The sequence below is a fragment of the Cygnus olor genome, chromosome 2 (genome assembly GCF_009769625.2).
Source record: "Cygnus olor isolate bCygOlo1 chromosome 2, bCygOlo1.pri.v2, whole genome shotgun sequence".
Lineage (NCBI taxonomy): Eukaryota > Metazoa > Chordata > Aves > Anseriformes > Anatidae > Cygnus > Cygnus olor.
In genome coordinates, this window is record NC_049170.1 from 105,448,607 (window position 1) to 105,466,540 (window position 17,934).

At 41.1% G+C, this 17,934-nt stretch overlaps 2 protein-coding genes across 9 annotated transcripts in view; both read left to right on the forward strand.

The window, feature by feature from the left end:
- The first annotated feature begins 8 nt into the window (after positions 1–8).
- Positions 9–17,934, forward strand: part of MPPE1 (metallophosphoesterase 1) — a 38,766-nt gene continuing 20,840 nt past the window's right edge. For 2 of the 4 annotated variants that reach the window (XM_040549976.1, XM_040549980.1), the window contains exon 1: positions 9–107. The gene's annotated coding sequence lies outside the window, so the exon portion shown is untranslated. Of the gene's footprint in view, positions 108–3,953; positions 4,070–16,244; positions 16,374–17,934 lie in introns of those variants that run through there. The other 2 variants (XM_040549978.1, XM_040549977.1) reach the window with 2 other exon arrangements.
- Positions 8,030–16,577, forward strand: LOC121066464 (centrosomal protein of 290 kDa-like). 5 transcript variants are annotated; one of them, XM_040549983.1, is made up of 7 exons: positions 8,030–9,445; positions 9,785–9,924; positions 10,530–10,610; positions 12,113–12,203; positions 13,092–13,278; positions 14,195–14,292; positions 16,223–16,577. In XM_040549983.1, the coding sequence occupies exons 1-7, from the start codon at positions 9,401–9,403 to the stop codon at positions 16,349–16,351; spliced, it is 771 nt and encodes a 256-aa protein (XP_040405917.1). In that variant the 5' UTR covers positions 8,030–9,400; the 3' UTR covers positions 16,352–16,577. The 5 variants fall into 5 exon arrangements, with proteins under 5 accessions (XP_040405917.1, XP_040405919.1, XP_040405916.1 ...); XM_040549985.1 differs by having other exon boundaries at positions 8,030–9,206; XM_040549982.1 differs by having other exon boundaries at positions 8,030–8,569.

Here is a 17,934-nt window from a genome sequence, read left to right on the forward strand (position 1 = left end):
CCGCTGTCACTCGGAGCCCCAGCACCGCCCCGCCGAGCGGCTGCGGGGCGGAGGGAGCGGCGGCTGGCCGGGGAAGGCGGGCTGCGGAGGCTGGCCGCTAATTTTAGGTGAGCCCCGGGGGGGGGGCGGAGAGGGGCCGGGGGTGCCCCGGGGGGCGGGATGCGGCGGGGAGGCCGCCGGCCCGGCTCCCTTCCCGCCCCCCCCCCCCCCATCCCCGTCCCGCCCCGCCTGACATGGCCGCCGCGGGGCCGGGCTGGGCCTGCAGCCGCGCCGCGTTGGGAGCGGGCTCGGCGGCGGCGGTGGCCCCGAGCTGAGCCTCCCCCGGCCCGGTTTTGCTGCCCTAGGCTAAACGGGAGGGGTGCGTGTGCCTCGCGTCCAGCCCGCCGGCGGCGTTTTGCTGCCCTCGGCAGCTCTCTCGGCCGCCTGTACGGGCTGGCTATTGTGTGAGGGAGACAGGGCGCGATCCTTATCGGGGAGGGGTGAAACTTGCCTGGGGCCAGGGGCAAAATGGGGCTGGTGTGGTGGGTGCTGAGGGGAAAAGGCTCGCGTCGAGGTCCAGCATGCTTGGGGTGTGAGGAGAAGTGGCGCCAGGAAGAGCAAGGAGGCAGTTGATCAGCTCTTTATCAACATTTTGTTAGTATTTGAGAGCTAACGGGCATGGCAACAAGTCCGTCGCTGTCTATAGAGTTTCCAGTTGGCTGTGTTGTGCATCGCTTTGGATCCCTCCAAGATGAGGAGAGTGGAGAACTGGTTCCTCCACAAAGCACAGGCCAACCCACAGCGTGCTCCAGTCCAGAAGACCAGGGGACCGGTGGCAGGGAGCTGAGCAGTTCTAAATCCACCTTAGAGAACAAGAGAGCAACCGGTCTGTAATATTTACAGTACCAAGCGAGTGCTGGGAACTTCCACTCCTGTCTGCCAAAGCGAGGCTGTTCCAAGTGACTTGTTCTGATGCATACTTAACGTTGAATTGAACAAAAGAGAGCCTGGGGATGGAGCGCGGACACAAAAAGGAACCGTCAGCTTAGCTTTTTGAAGAAGGCATTAAATACATTGAGCGTGCGAAATTTGTTATTGTCGTTCAGCACCTGCTTTGTGGTCGAAGCTTTCATTTTCTATATTAATCCGGCTAGAACATAAATACTTTAGTGGTGGCTGTATTTGCATTAAGAAAAGTACATAACAACAACACTATCCCTCATGTGAACAAAAACTGAGTTGTCAATTTTCTAGGGACTAGGCTAAGTTTAATTGGCTTGGGTATTCTCTCTAAGCTAACAGACCCCAAGTCTAGATCTATTTTCTTTTATTTAGTCTTATATTTCCATTTTGTATGACACATGATAGTAGAATGAGAGGGATATAACATTCCTGCAATATGCAGTTCTTAAAAGTAATGAGCTTTTTAAAAATAAATGGATTGGACTTTTTCCCCTCTAAAATAAATGCCAAAACTTGCATGGATTGTAGTGCAGGAATTCAACTTCATTCTTTAAATTTCTAAGCTGCAGTGTGTCAGTGGATGCTGCAAAGACAGCAACCCTATCAGTCTACTTAGCAAAATGCTTTCTACCCCCTTTTGAAAAAAACAAACCAGCAATGAACTGTTAGAAGGTAAATTAACTAATACCCTAAGTTTAAAAAGTTTAAAGGCTCACTTAAGGTGTGAAATTATGATTTTTTGCTTGAAGGAATCATTACCAAACGTGTCAATCCTTTTGCTTATTATTCTGTTTCTAAGTCTTGTTTCCTCAGACCTCGTATCTGCCTTGTCCTTATATAAGATTAGTTCACTAAGTGCTATAGCCCTATAAACATATTATAATTTGGAATAGTATGGAATAGAATTGCTCTAGATTCTTCCTTAAGCTCAGCTACCTCAAGGTTTTAGAAATTTGTGCCTTTTATTGGTGCTGTTCTCAGCACAGCTTGAAGTGACTTCAGGACCTTCCCAAGAGAGCTTCTGGGCTGGGGCATTAACAAACATACTTACTGGTGAGATGTAGTGAAAACAGCCTTAACTTGGTAAAAAAGAAAACCTGTAGCTACCTATGGCTTTGCATTCTAAGAAGCATCTCAGACCGTGGTAGAGCATCTGTGTTTTCTCACTTTTTCCTTTAAAGAGCAACTCTTAGTTACTGGTTTGGCCAATGGTAAAACAGCGTGTACCTTCAGCAGAAGCTGGCTAGATGTTATTCTGATGCAGAGCAGATGGCTTCCTCTCTCTTGTGTCTCAGGCCTGCTGCAACATTTGGAGTTTGTTGTGGTTAGGCTGCTATCTGAAACGTCTCTTCAACTTGTGCTTTATAAACAGGGCAGTGTGAATGACAGTATATAGTAGGTGGGATGCAGAAATACCCTCACTGGAGATGGTTGTAGGAAATCACTGGCACAGTGAAATACTGTTGCAAAGAGGGGAAAGTGCTCCTCTCAATATTTTTCCAAGCAGGAGTAAGTTCTCTGTAAGTAATGTGTGAGTGGCATTTGGAAAATCAGCGACTCCATCTGGCTCTGTAAAATTTCCCCAACTTTCTTTTCCCTCTGGTGGTAGAATGTTAGTAAAAGGATCACAGAAGGCTGAATTTCAAAGGCTAAAATAACAACCGAATGAACCCTTGGATTTTACAAATTCATTCCAGTTGTGGTAAAAGATTGGAAAACGGAACTAAAGAGCCAAGAAGAGCACTTCTTAGAAAATTACTGACTGCAGCTATTATTTTAAGACCCTTCAAAGTACTTTGCAAAAAACATAGTTGCCTGTAAGTCCTGTGAAGAGATGGCAATACTTCATCCTTCTCCTATTCAGTGATGACTGCTTTATGACTACTGTTCTGAAGTTTTTTCAAACCTTCCTTAGTCTAGACCTGCAGGGCAGCATGAGCTTGCTGCTGTGAGCTGCCAGGTGCTGTTGAACATCCGTGTGGTTCAGGGTACGCTGCAGTTGCTCTCTGCCTGCTGGATCAGGCTCTTGGCTCACCTTTCGTAGCTGCCAAGGTCTTTCGTAACCTCCGATCTTTCATAACCCTAAGTGCTAGCCAGTTCCCCTCACATGCCTTTCATAATCTACACACACACACAGGCCACGCGTTTCATCTCGTCGACTTGCTATAGACTCATCCTAGATGAACTAGAAATACTGGTGCTCCTCGGGTGCTTCGTTGGTCTGAATTCTTCCGAGCCTTAACCTGGTTCTTGCAGAGGTCGGATTTCCTTCCCCGAGACCGAGAATGCTCAGCAGAGGGGAAAACGTGTTACGAAACGGAGTGCAGAGCATAAACTTGGATTTCCTTTTCTCATAGGCTGTGAAGCCCTTATTAACTTGCGTGTTACCTAGCTGGTATACCGTGTGGTATTCTCTTTCGTTTCCATTTCTAGACGGTTGCACGGTATTTCTCGGTGCGGCCGCTGTCTGCGCCACCCGGAGATCCAGCCTGTTCCACAGCCAGCTCGGTCTGCACTACCAAAAGCAGGGTCACTCGGAAGGGAAGCTGCTGCAACTGAAATTGGTTTAATTAGGCCTCAGCCAACAGTTCGCCATTCTCTTCTTTGACAGTAATTGCATGCTGCGGTGATGCAATAAAATTTGTTGTAGTTTTTACAGAAAGAGAGAGTGACCTCCTCTAGCTAGCCAGCCATCGCTGTGGAAGCCACAGATGTCTTCAGACACATGCAGCTGTCACTTCACGGGCTTGATGGATGATCTCTTAATAGGAAATTAAATGGGAGAGCAAGTGACTAACAGCTTTAATAAAAACAGAGGGGGGGGGGGAAAGGAAGTAATCTTTTGGAATTATTAGCCTGATGGTGTGAAAGAGCATTTCCTCAGCATGACAGCCAGTGGCTTGCTGCACTGTTATTAAAGCACTTCAGTGTGATTCCATACAGATGGTCTTTTTACACAGCATAGGATTATATTGGATTAGTCACATAAAATTGTTGTTTACTGTTTCTAGCCCTTTTCCCTGGAGCTTTTCTCAGTATCCCATGAAGAATGAAGTTTGAGGCTGACAGTCTGCCTGTAAGAGGTAACCTGATGACGACAAACCTCTTGTTTGTGCAAAGTGCTACGGTACTGTAGTAGTTTAATGTAGTGGCCGTGTTGCACTGATTAGATTTTATAGCTGATAAAGAGGATGCTTGGCCCAGCTTTTTGTTTTGTCTTTTAGGAGCACGAGAAGGAAAGGTAATTTGTAAGGAGACGTTCTCATTTCTTGCCGGATTCCCCCGAAGAACTGTGCAGATGCCAGTTCTGCTCCATCAGAAACAATTAGGAATTTCCAACGCTGCCACTGTTTCTCATAATGCTCATTAGTGACTCTGGTCCGCTCATTAGTGACTCTGGTCTGCACTGCTCTCTGTGGTGCGTTAGTTGTTTCCTGTGTTTCCTTTCTGTCATTCAGAGTCACATCCTGACTGCCTTTCTTCTCTACGTGCAGGAGGCCCCGAGATCACTGCTCGGGGAGTGCACGTTCTCCCTCCTGCCACAAATTAACAAAAATTCCCCAGCAGAATGTGACCTTCAAATCTGTTCTGGGAGCTCGTTAGCGTGGAAATCAAGATTTTGGCTTCAAGATCTGACAGATAATGGTGAAGTGGCCTCCTTCAGTGTTTTCAAACTGGTTCAGTCTCTCCGGGAAATTTTCCCTTCCAGGAAGGACAGCTGAGATAGCTTTCCTGGGGTGTGATTGCCTTTGATTCTCCCTTGAAAGGTGGTTTTCCTCTCCAGAGGGAGATCTGGGGACAAGGTAACATGGTCTTGAGCTGTTACTGTTTTTCCTCGATATCTCTGGGTGTAGAATAAGGTGTGGGTCTTTTCTCCTGGCCTTGAGGAGAGAAGTGGCAGACAGTCTCTGCCACATGCAAGCCTGTATAATTTTTTGAACATTTCTTGCTGAAAGTACTAACAAACACAAAGCTGAAAAAAACTAGTTTTATAACCTGTTTTTTCTATCACTGACCATGATACAGAACTTCTGTCAGTATGCTGTGGCAGGGATCTCTGTAGCCTAATTTTGTATAAAAACTGTTACCTCCCTTTGGCTTTTTCAACTTTAAGGCTAAATTGATGTCCTCTTATTCTTATGTATTTTGAGAAAAGATTCATTGTTTCTAATTCTGCAAATCCAATCATGTTTTTTTTTTGTTTTGTTTTGTTTTTGATTTTTCTCTTGATATGCAGGAAATATTATTCAACTTCGGAACTGAATTCTGAACTTTATATTATTTAGCTCTCATCTGTGGTTGTGCCGTGGCTCAGGAAAGCCAGACTGCTTCTCCCTGTTTGAGGGAAGGTTCCTGAACGAAAGCTCGGTTATTGCTTTCAGATCCAAGCTCAAAACAAGATGGAGGCCTTTCCTACCCCCATGTTGGCCCATCGGTGTGAGATTGTTCCATGATGTTTCAGCGGGGGTTTCTCTGTGAGATTGGCAGTGCTGACATGCCAAGGAGCCTAATGAGTAGTGGTGGTTTTACCCCGCTGGGCAGCTGAACTCCACCATAGCTGCTCTCTCACTCCCCCTCCTCAAAGGAAAAGGGAGAAAATACAATGGAAAGGGCTCAAGGGTTGAGGTAAGGACAGGGAGATCACTCACCGATTACTATCGTGGCCAAAGCAGCCTCAGCGTAGGGAGATTAATGTAATTTATTGCCTGTCACTACCAGACCAGAACACTGAGAAACTAAAAGCAAACTAAAAACACCTCCCCCCCATCTACCCTTTCTTTCCTCCTCCCCCTGAGCAGCCCAGGGGAATGGGGCATGGGGGCTGTGGTCATTCCCTAGCACTTCATCTCCGCTGCTCCTTTAGGGTCGCTCTCTGCCCCTGCTCCACGTGGGGTCCCTCCCACGGGACAGCCTGCTCCACCAGGGGCCTCTCCACAGGCCGCAGGGGAACTGCTGCTCCGTGCCTGGAGCACCTCCTGCCCTCCTGCTGCACTGACCTTGGGGTCTGCAGGGCTGCTTCTCACTCCTCTCTCCCAGCTGCTGTTGCACAGCAGGCTTTTTCCCTTTTCTAAATCAGCTCTCCCAGAGGCCCTACCAGCGTTGCTCCCTGGCTCGGCTCTGGCCAGCAGCAGGTCCCTTTTGGAGCCGGCTGGAGCTGGCTCTGATCTGACATGGGGCAGCTCCTGGGCTCTGCGCACAGAGGCCACCCCTGCAGCCCCCTGCTACCAAAACCTTGCCACGTAAACCCAATATATAGATAGAAAGAATGCATGAGTGTTGCCGTCTTCCAAACTGAAAGGGACTCAGGAGTCATCGTTGATACAGCTGGTGGATAAAAGTGGGATTAATTTGAGGCAGATGAAATTTCTGTGTGTTTTTATGAAGGCATGTAGATTTTCACAGGAGAATTTAATTCCTGGAAAATCTCACGAGGCTAGTCTTGTGAGGGTCAAAATGACATTCGCTGTCCTTTAATCTGTGTGGAAAAAAGGCTATGCTTGGAGTTATGATGGGGTTGCATCAAGTAATCCTGCGCTCAGAGATTTTCTGACAAATTAAATCAATGATTTTGGTGCACATGTATCTGAAAAAATGCTATGGGTCACATTCCTGCCGCTTGGCAATAAGTAGCAGGCTCAACACCACTGTAATCAATGACATTGTCATTTGTGTGTGCCAGCATGAAATGTGTCTCAGTTCATACCAAGCTGAGTTAGAAACAGAAATGCAAGGAAAAAAGAGTGTTCAACAAATTGCTTGAGTAACAGTGTAGGGAAATGCTTCTGCTATAATTATTTACAATGAAAAGTAAGTATTTTAATGGCATTTCATACATTTACAGACAAGGTTTTAAAAAATTGCGTATTGCTAATCTCTGGAAAATATTCTTTCCTAATTAAGTACAGAAAATCCATTTATTGTTTGTATAAACTGTAGTTTGTATATACACGCAGGCTAACATTATCTTTTGATTTTGAATGCTTTGACATCTGATGTCTGGTGTTACCTAGCCTTGGGCCGTTTTCGCAGATCTATTGAGTATCTTTAATTTGGAAGAATGGATGCTTGCTTTGAAGTGGAGCCGCCCACAATCAATGATCTCTTTTGAAAGTGTTTGCTCATAGTGTGCATGATAAAGCCTACAAGAGCTTCAGCTGTAGCTTTTTCCAAGAGTTTGAAGATACAAGTAGTTTTGGATTTATTTGTTTGTTTGTTTGTTTGTCATTTAAATCAGTGTTTGTTTGATTAAAATTTGAATCTTACACAGACTCCTTGCAGGTGTAGCTGCATAGTTCAGAAACCTGGCTGTTGTTGTCGTCTTCCGCCTATCTTCGATTCCCATACCAGCTATGGAAAACCAGGACAGAGGGAGGCTGTGTAGCTCAGTTTCTAAGTCAGAAATCAAGAATTCTAGTTTCCTTTTAACTCTCTTCACTCATTTCTCTACTTTTCTGCACGTTGTTTTCCAGTCCATAGAATAGAGGTGTTCTGCTGGTAACATTTTCAAGTTCTGAAAGTATTTGGATCTTAAAAAGTGTGCATAGCCGCTGCATTGTTGTCTGCTCCTATTTACTGTGTTTGTGGAAGGCTCAAAAAAAAGGGTCAGCAGATTTCACATCTGAAAATGACCCAAGACATACTGTGGGCCCATTTTCTTTGCTACTTCTGACCTACCTAGGATGTTGTCTGAGTTCTGCCCAGTGCTGCCCCTTCCATGCCTGCTCTTGTTTCTGTGGAAGCCCTGACTTAATCTGTGTGTGCTTCCTCCTCTTCTTTTAGTGCTCCACCAGTAGTGTTAAAAATGTCCCAAACACTTGGGTATCAGAATATAAGTTGTAACAATGCTTGCATATTCTTTATAAAATAACCATATTCAAGTGGCCTTGCCGTCTATAGTATTATGACTGTCAATTATAACTACCCCTGACGTTCCCAATGTTGAGGAAAAAATAGTTATTGTACTCACACTATGAGGTACTGGTATGTTGGATGCACTGGGGACCACTGTGCTAATCATTCTTCACCACGCTGCCTTATTCTGTGGCTTCCCTTTTTCGTTATATTTGAAATAGTCATTTTAAAAACAGTTCTGCAAAATATCAGGATTATAGATGGATGTTCTCTTCTTCTAAGCTTACTGTTTAAAGTTAGTAACAGAATCATTGAAATGTGGGGCTAAAAGAGGCTTTAAAGTGGTCTCTGTCTACTTGTACGCCAGTACACTGTGCGTATTAGTTACACCTGCATCCCAAGTCATGCCTGCTAGGTGGCTTCCCTGGTCCATTTGTGAAAACCTGTAGCGAAGGAGAGAGAACTACACATATTTTTCTGCCTTCATATTAAGGAATTTTTCCCTGTCATCCAACTGAAATAATCTGTGTTTGAAAGCAACTTTATTTCTGCTCATCGTTCCTGTAGAGGATATAAGGAACTATTACTACCATCCATTGCAATAACCAAAGATTAAAAAGAGAGTTACAATGATTCGTGGCAGTCTGTTTTCTTGACTAAGCAGTTACTTCAACCCGTCCTGATACACTGTATTTTCTGCCTCATGTCACTTTTATTCCTGTTTTCTAGAATCCTCTCAGGACCTTACCCGAGATCTGGTTTGTGCTGGATAAAAGTGAGTGGAGCTGAGTGATCACCTCTCGGGATGTTGCTGCTCCATGAGAAAATGGGGTTTGCCTTTTTCTGCAGCACCATGGCACTGCTTTTTTGTCTTTGTACTGCTACTGTAGACGTTTACATCCAGCTTTTTTTCCTCAATAAAAAGACTTCGTAGCTTTTACAGTACTAAGCTTCAATTGCTAGTTCGTCAATGCTAGTAGCTGATCAGAGTAGCAGTTTTGTTGCCAGGCTACTTGGGGACAAGGTGGTTTGTTGGGGCCCCAAAAATGAGCAAGAGTGGTTCGGCTGTTCCTGGAGTTAGTGAAACCATGAAGAAATCCTCAGGGACAGCGAGCCAGCGCCTGGGCACGCCATTTCCTCCCAGGTGCTCTGGGATTGCTGCTACGTGAACACCCCGTGAAAAATACACACACACACGAAGAAATGAAGGACAAGAAAGCAGCTAATATCAGTAATACCACGGCCCCGGGAGCCGCGGCCGCCTCCGGGCCGTGCCCGCCGTTGCCGTGGCGACCGTCGGGGCCTCCCCGCGGGGCGAAGCGGCCCGGCCATGGCGCTGCCGTCGGCCCACCGGTGCCTGCAAGTGAGTGGGCCCCGCCTCGCTGCCTGCTCGCCCTCGGAAGGCGCTGCCGGTAGCTTCGGGGGCTGGTCTGGCGTTGAGGGGCTCTCGGTGCTCGGCCCCTGCTGCCTGAGCATCGGCTGGTGACGGGGCTGTGGCTCAGGGGCAGCCGGGTTTGGGCGCTGCTGCTGGCGGTGTTTGGGTCGGGGGTGGAGCTGCCGGGCTAGGTTCAGCAAGTGTGCGTGCAGCAGTTCTCCTCATGACACTATGGAGCAGTCTTTCAGCTTCAGTGACGCTAAAATGAAGATAAACGTGAGCTTAGTTGCAGATATTGCTTAGAAGTGTGTCGCTGAAAGCTTGCGTTTCATTCCCTTGCAATTTATTTTAAAATACAAACCCATTTGCCTTATTCACTAAAGAACAGACAGGTGAGAAGCCTTTAATATACACCTTCAAGGAGCCGTATTTAAGTTCAGTATAAAGTTTGAAGCCAATTACTTTTCTGCTATTTTGCTTATATATTTATATAGCTCATGGTAAATGTAGCAAAACTCGCAAGAGAGACTTTTAATCAGAACCGTTATCAATTCCATTAACACGTGATCCGAAAACGTTGCTTGATTTTTCTTTTCTGACTCTCTTGCCTTTCAGCTCAGTGATGAAAATGAACGGTTACTCAAGAAGCTGAAAAAGCTGCAAACGAAAAATAAGGAGCTGGAAAATAATTTGGCTCAGATTCAAGAAAAACTGCGTCTGCAGCAGTTAATGCGTGACTATGTCACGAACAGGGAGTAAGAATTAATTGTCAAATTGGTATTTCCTTTTTTTTCGTCAAAAGAAGTGCAGGATTTCAAGACTTGTATGTTGTTATTCCTCAGATGCACTGGGCCTTATCTGTTCTGCACGCTTTGAGCGGCTGTCTATGAATAGGATGGGGGGGAGGGAGAATGCTGGAGGCAGGTAAAGGAGTGAAGGATGCCTGGGGCAACTTGGGCAAAATTGCCCTTGTTGTAGTAAAACAGTTTTAATATCAGTAAGTAATAGCACTGCTTAGCCATCGTGCTCTCTGTGTCTAACTAAAGAGTTCTAGTGTATTTTGCCAATGAACAGTGAGTGATAAGAGAGTTAAAGTGCATTGGTACTGCTTAAAAGATTTGGAAGCTGTGACCCCGAGTAAAAACTGTAGATCTACTGTTCTGAAAAGTGTCCTGCCAGGATTTACATAAAAATTCTTACAAAATTTTTCAAGTTAAAATTTGGTGTGTTCATGATCCTGCCTGGAAATCCCTATTTTAAAATCAAACTGAAAAGTAATTTAGCCTTTTTCAGTTGCTCTGTGTGATCCAATTAAATTTGTAAAATCTAATTTTATTAAGTCGTGTTTATTTTGATTAAGTGTTCAGGTTCAAACAGAAACACACTTATGGCATAAAGGTGGATACAGCAAGGATCTTAATCTAGAGGGTGAAAGTGTCAGGTGAGTTCTTGGAAATTGTTTCTTCACAGAATTAAATGTATTATTCTTTGTAGGATAGAATATGTTGCTCATGGTTGAGTCAACGGTCTTCTTGTTAACTTCCCTGGAAGCTGATTTTTCCCTTTGAAACAGATTAGAAAATTATTTTATTTACATTTTTAAAGAAAATACTAAATCTTAAATTAAACTTGAAAATAGCACTGAACAACGAACAAAATGGATTTCTTTGACAAATCTTTCATTGAGAAAAATTGTAAGATCTTTCATGTATGTGTGTGTTTTATGTATACATGCATAGACTGCATACATGACTTTTTGGGTAGAGTTTTAATAATCTAAGTTATATAGTTTCCTTTTCTCTTCTGTGGGAGCTTCCATAGCTCATTTTATATAGCTCGATTTTATATGTATACAAAAATCTATAGGCTAATACTGTTTTCAAAATAAGCCACACAAGTGGTGCTATATTTCAGTCTTAATTGACTTTAGAAGTGAGACACTATTGGTTTGCCAACTAATGTTAAATATAAACTTTAGGAACTGCTTTTTTGATGCAAAAGATAGACTTTTGTTTTAAGAAAATATATATTGAAACATTTTAGCAATTAGGCCTGCTACATAAAATGTACATAACAGGCTGCTGCATTCTTTCAAAGGCTTTTGTCCATTTACTGAAATGGATTCTGGGCTGTGGATCTTCCATAGATAGAGGCAGCCCCTACTGCTTGATTGCTACAATGAATGTACATTGAGTGCTATGAAATACTGTGGGAAATTAGTGCAGCAGCACTTGATGCAGGATGATATCAAAGGGAAAAGTAATATTAATCTTTCAAATCTGCCGATAGAACTTACGTAAACCTAAAATATACATAGGTTTTACATTGATTTTTGCCCATTTGCACTCATTGTGTCATAGGTTTCATTCACTCTTGCTCAGAAGCAGTGAGATAGGTGTGTTCAAGTGATCTAGCCAGGATTAGGAGTAGAACGGAGAGGTGGGGATGCTGCCTTTTGAGTTACTGTCATCTTTTGAGTTTGTGATGGGTGCCAAGAAACTAGCTTGAGCAATCTTTTTTATATCCTTTAGAAGTGGTCTTTTATACTCCTAACTGGGAGAAGTGACATACGTGATAGATGTCTGCAAACTTGCTGCCACCCTCCTGCTACTAGTGCATGGGTCTTCCCTCAACAGGTGGTTTGTGCTGAGGGTGGCTACATGGGTTGGAGAGAAGAACGAGGTCCTCAGCCTGAGTGAAAGCAGTTCTTTGCCGCCGATACAGACCATTCTTTTGCCTCTTGCCTTGCAGTTTCTTGCAGTGCTTACTCTTCCTGTGTTGCTGGTCACACTTCATTCGTAACAATATTGCCATTACAAGTCTCTACAGCAAAATGCAGTCCAAATGATTTCTTTGGGACATCTAGAATACTTTTGTGATAAAGGACACAGGTTTTGTTGGCTTTCGTATTTTATTGCAATTTATGCATTTCTTCTGTTTTAGTCTACTACAGATGTATAATAACCTACAGAAGCGTTTTGTTAAAGAAATCAAAACAAACCAGGAACAAAGTGAAGCAATTGCAAATCTCACTGTAAGTAGAATTTGTAGGAGGAGTTATCAAATAAACATAAGCTTTTCAGCAGAATGAAAAATAATTCTTAGGTTTGCAAAATGGACCATGTTTTTCTTTTTCATACTCATTTTTGTTCCTCCTGTTTCTCGTGCTGTCGAAATAATAGAGAATAATCTGTATGCTCACTTTGAGAGTGAACTCAGGTATTTCTGTAACTTGGTCTCTTTCCTTGCTTTTTTCCTTACTCATCTGCCTACCCCTCCTGCCAACTGTATAGACATTTTCTCTCTGTTGCACCAGTCCTGGTATTTTTCTGTATGTCTTGTGAGCTGATTTATTTCAGGAATCCAGCAGCAATCTAACCAAAAAAGGCAAATCTTTTCCTGTTAGGTAGCAAGATCCATTGGCTTGCTGTACAATGAGAATAGCATCACTGGAGCAAAGGCGGGGTTGTGTGGCTAGGAGTGGTCCAAGAAGCCGCCTCAAGTAGACTTTGCCTCCTTAGGTATTGATCAAGCATCACAGCTGACCACTATAGTTAATTTCCCTCTAGGAGTTTGTGAATATGTGCTTCATTTGTATTTGTTTGTAGATGAATTTTTGTTATGGCTGGATTATATCTACTTTTTCTTAGAAGATGGCAGTTGCTGCCATAAAGGACACTATTGGGAGAAAGGGTTAGTATCTTTGTGTACATTTCTCCTTTCTTGTGTGTGAGCACTCAGTAACAGATCTCTTTTAAAACACTTCTGTTGTATGCAAAACTTCATTTGCTGTATCCTCTTTTTTTTTTACTTTCAGACACTTCTGGATGAATGTAGGTTTGCATTCGGGATGTGTTTCCAGTTGTACTCAGTTGAACTCTGTTTGTTCTATGCATTTAAAACAAAATTGGTTTCTTGACAGATTAAAATTCATGAGCTAGAGCATAATCTTCAAGAACAGAGGCAAAGAATTGAGCAATTGGAACGTAAAAAGGTTTCTTGGAAAACCGGTGCTGTTTCTAGAAAAAGAAGTCAAACTCCAGAGAAGGAAGTAACGTCTTGCAAAGACGTATCTAAAAAGAAGGAATCCTGTTGCACGAAGTATTTAGGTAATGGTCCGGGTAATTCTGTGATGTTCCAGTATGCCCACCAGAGGGGATGCGTTTCACTTCTGATCCAAAGGCATGCTCCAAGTTATTTCTTCTACTTCAGTGTGCAAAATCCAAAATGTTTTTCATTTTTGAAAAACCTGCATTGGTTATGAGATGCCCTTTTAATGTATCTGTGGATCCAATTCTGCATTTGGTTTAGTGATTAAAAATAAATATTTGCTGTTTTTCTTCCCCCTTTCTGGAATTGGTATGTCAGTATAATCATGGGTGGGAGGGCATGGGTGTAATGAGTAGTGTTTATTATTTATTCTATTAAGTTCTACATGTACAAAACTTAGTGACTCCATTATTTGGTTTTCAGAAAATGATCCAGAAGATAAAATGTTTTTAGCCCTAGAACATGGGATAAATCTATGCAATATTGGTTTGAGCATGTCTTCCTCGCATCACAAAATCCACAAGTTAAGGTGCAAGCCTGATCCATTTCAAAGCATTGAAAAAACAAACAAACAAAACAAAACCAAAACCCCCAAAACCTGAGGAGATCATATAATGTAGGTAGAATTTTCAGGAAGCCAGCTGTCAGTGTTGGCTGATGCGACCCTCTCATAAGTCAGAAAAAGGTAATCAAGCTGTGATGCGTGTTTTGCAACTTTTAAAGGAAGATAACCCACATTCTAAGAATATGTGCAGAAATATCCAATTTGCAGATCCTGTCACCTTTCATAGTAGCTGGGAATGTGCCGGGCCGATTCTTAAGAATAAATCACTTTGTGAAAAAGGTACTTTAAAAAGCTGAACCATAATTTTCTAATATCACAAAACGTAGGCAGCTCTTTAGCTGTAATATGATTCATGTGAGGGGGAGGTTGACTGTAATGGTTGAAGTCTATATTTTGTTATTTGAATATAGAGCTGTTGCTGAAGGAGATTAAAAAGCTGAAGAAAGAAAATGAAAAGTTGTCTACAGAAAGGAGAACACTAAAAAATGAATTAGCTGGATTAGACAAGGTAATTTGTTTTAGGACAAGTTTAAGAACAGGCGATTTTTTGAAAAACTAACTTTTCGGTCTCATCTGAAACTTATCTTTAGGCTGAACATATGCTGTTATCAAGCAAAATACATTAAAAAATCAAATACTGCATGGCTAAGGAAGAGGAATAATAAGGAATAATACCATTTTTTTTATTTTACTTCAAACTGCTGGATTTTCTTGTAGATGCTTTTATTTATTTATTTATTTATTGATATTTGGACACTTTGGTTTCTTTCACAAGAGATTATTTGTCTTCTGTTATGAGATTAAAAATGAAACTGCTGGTATATGTCCTAATTCCTTTCCAAAAACATTTGCACAGACAGTGAAAATACTTTTGCAAATTATTTCTGTTGCTTCTTGCTGTCAGTGAGAAGAGAACTATTTTCTTGTGAACTTAAACATATCAAAATTATTTCTGTGGCAGAAGTTTTGGGAGGGCCGTGAAGTTTTCATGGTAGATGGTCCCTACAGGTGTAGAAGGACAAAGGGTGAAAAGTTAATAATTCTTGAAATTATGTGAGAAGATGAAGAGATCCTATCTAGTTTTGGGTGATTATATTCTGTTTACTGTCCTTGTGTTGGCCAACAGCTTCTGACTTTGCTTACAAAGCATCTGAATTTTACTCAATAGACTTGAGCTGGGGAAGCTGAACAGAAAATAGTCTTGTCTAAGCTATAGACCATCAGTACTTATAATAATTGAAGTTTATTTCTGTAAAGCTTATCTTCTAATTAAACTAGGTACAGATAGAAATACTTGTTAAGTTATGAATTGAGATAATATAATTACAAAAGGATCAATCTGAAGAAGTGAACCATGTAGGCTGACATTCAATGGGATTAATTTACATGGGTTTCTTACTGGACTGTCTCTACATTCTACGTAGCCTTACATATTGCTCTTTTTCATTCCCTGCTTTCTTGTAAATTGCTTTTATCTGAACTAGTTGAATCCATTGGATAGCATTGTCTGTTTTATACTCTATCATAATGCATCATAATTCTTATCCGTTTGAATAAGAATATCAAACTTTTTAGCATAGTGCAATCATAAATTATAGATCTGAAGTAGAATTCATTAACACAGTGTAGCTGTACTTAAGGTTCTAAACTGATCCGACTAACTTATAAAGAAATTCAAGGTCTAAAATATATATATAAAATATACCAAATATATATATAAAAAAGATACCAAATTTAGAGAAAGAAGGTATTCTTTTGGTATCTTTTTTTTCCCCTCTTATGCTCTGGTATCGTCTTGTTCAAATGCTAACATTATTGTTCATAGTTTAGTCTCATCGTATCTCTTCTTATTTATTTTCCCTTTTTTATAGTCTTGCAGCATTCATTTCTTCAGAGTTAATGGTGTGTTATCTGCTAATGGCTGACTTTTACATGTATGGTGAAGTGTTACTTTTTGTCTCATTTGGTCTTGTCTTACTTCGGCTCTCATGGAAACCTCTCTGTTTAAGTTCTTCACTGCCTTTTTTCAGATGTCTTTTGAGTTTACACTATTCCTGGGCTCTGTTCTTGTGTTTCTAGCTTCTACTATATTTTTGCAGAGATGAATTTGTGACGTTATTCCCCGTGTCATTTTGGACTGCTATTTTGTAGCCTTCTGATAAATCAAGATTTTTTTTTCCTTCTCTTGCATCTTTTCAATTATTGATATATATTTCGGGCTCTAAAGTAATTTAAATTGTATTCGCATTGCCTTTTCAGTGCAAAGTTTTAAATTGTTACGTATGGCTATAATTGACTGTTGTGTGCTGTGTTTGCATAAGTTGGCCATACACGAATAAAAACATCAAGTGTCTTTGGACTTGGAAACAACTGAAATGCTGACCAGCTCTTATTGACAATGTCTTTGAAAGAAACTAAAGTGATTTTTTTTTTCCTAGGATTTTTTTGAAGAGATAGAAGATCTAAAGCACGCAGTACAGGAATCTGTCAAACTGAACAACCAGTATGAAAAGTGCTTGAAACAAATAACTGTTATGTATGGACTTCCTTTTACAGCACATTTGTAACTACTAATTAGTCTGATGGCAAGTAGGTTTTCTACATGTTTTTCATACTTACTGCAACATTGAAACCTAACACGGTTCATGTAGTACCACGTTTTGATAATGCTATGAGTTCAATAATATGATCTAAATGTAGCAACCTATTCTGATTTTTTTTTTTTATCTTATGTATTTGATTTTGTTTATATAGTTTAAAAATAAAAATAAACTGTGGTCTGTATAACTTCAACTAAGTTTTCTAAACTCACTCTCTTTTTCACACTCATAAAATACATTAATTGCAGGAGTGGTTGTGGGTGTTTATGGGAAATGATAAAATTTTTGTATTTCAATTTCAAGAATTTCCAAATTTATCCTTTTCTGTAAACCATTAAGAAAAAAAGTATTCTTCTATTATTTTTCAAATTTCAGCCCTAAGGATATGCTAATGCAGACATAAAATAGTTCTATCATCAAATTATTACAAAGGGATATCTTAAAAGAAAGACTACTAAAACCCCACTTGGAGACTTTTTTTAAAAAATTATGACAAGGAGTTAACATTTGTGGTTGAAGGAAGGATTTAGGATTTAGAATTGAAAATAATGTATTCAGAAAGATGGTCAGGCTTGTCTTGCAGTATCAAAACAATAACTCATCAGAAGCTCTTATTTGATCTGGGAGTGAGGAGTACTCTGGTATTTGGAGTGCTGAAAGGAAACGAATGCTGAGAGTTGCAGCTGAGAAGGTAGAAATGTCACGTGGCTTCAGAGGAAGATGTTGAGAGGACTTGAAATGATAAGAGAAATCTGGTTGCAAGTGTGGGTTTCAAAAGGGAAAACTTGTGGGATTTGAACCTGAACCTGTTAGTAACTATGTGACTCTTCTGTGAAACACACAGATACCCAGAATTATATTTTCTGAATGTTGTCAACATGCACCTGTGTAACATTACAATGGGAGAACTGAGTGAAAACTTGAGATTATCACAAGGTTAGGAATACTGAGTTTATTTATACCCTAATTCAGCTTCTTTAGCATAATAAAAATACCAACTCACTAGAGTTAGGACTAGGACTCTTAATGTTTTCCTTGCTTTATTCTTAACTCACGTGTAAATTAAAGCTGGATAAGACTCTGAACAGAGATAGAGAAGGGAAAGAAGAGTTTGTGTGGCCGGTAAACTTGACAGATGAAAACAGGAGGAGTAGTATGTACAATTAAGTGTTTTAAGTGCAAAAATGTATCTGATATGTGTTAGTAAGCAAAATAAACACTGCTGCTGGAGAAGGAAAGCATCACACTTCTTTTTCTTGAGCATTAGTCACTTGAGCATTTTTTCCCATAGATTTGTGGTATAACGTTATTCTTCTAGCATGTTTAAACTTTGGTGACAGTATTATTAAATCAGGGTTGCCCTTATCCACAAGCTGGCAGAATTCTGCTGTTTGCCAGGTAGTGAAGATCACAGTTTTTCCATTACAGTATGTTCGTTGCCCAAACAATTGGAATAATGAATATGATGAAAATCTTGATCTTGCCTTCATGATGAGCTCATAAAACTTTTAAACTCAGTATTACATCAAGTCACTGCCACCTATTTAAAA

What these genes read in the sequence shown, in the direction of transcription:
- LOC121066464 (XM_040549982.1), top strand. Translation starts at nt 8,498, where the DNA reads ATGTCACTTTTATTCCTGTTTTCTAGAATCCTCTCAGGACCTTACCCG. An exon ending in CTGGTTTGTGCTGGATAAAA is followed by an intron (nt 8,570 to 9,784) that starts GTGAGTGGAGCT and finishes CTTGCCTTTCAG; the next exon opens with CTCAGTGATGAAAATGAACG. An exon ending in AAGCAATTGCAAATCTCACT is followed by an intron (nt 12,204 to 13,091) that starts GTAAGTAGAATT and finishes GTTTCTTGACAG; the next exon opens with ATTAAAATTCATGAGCTAGA.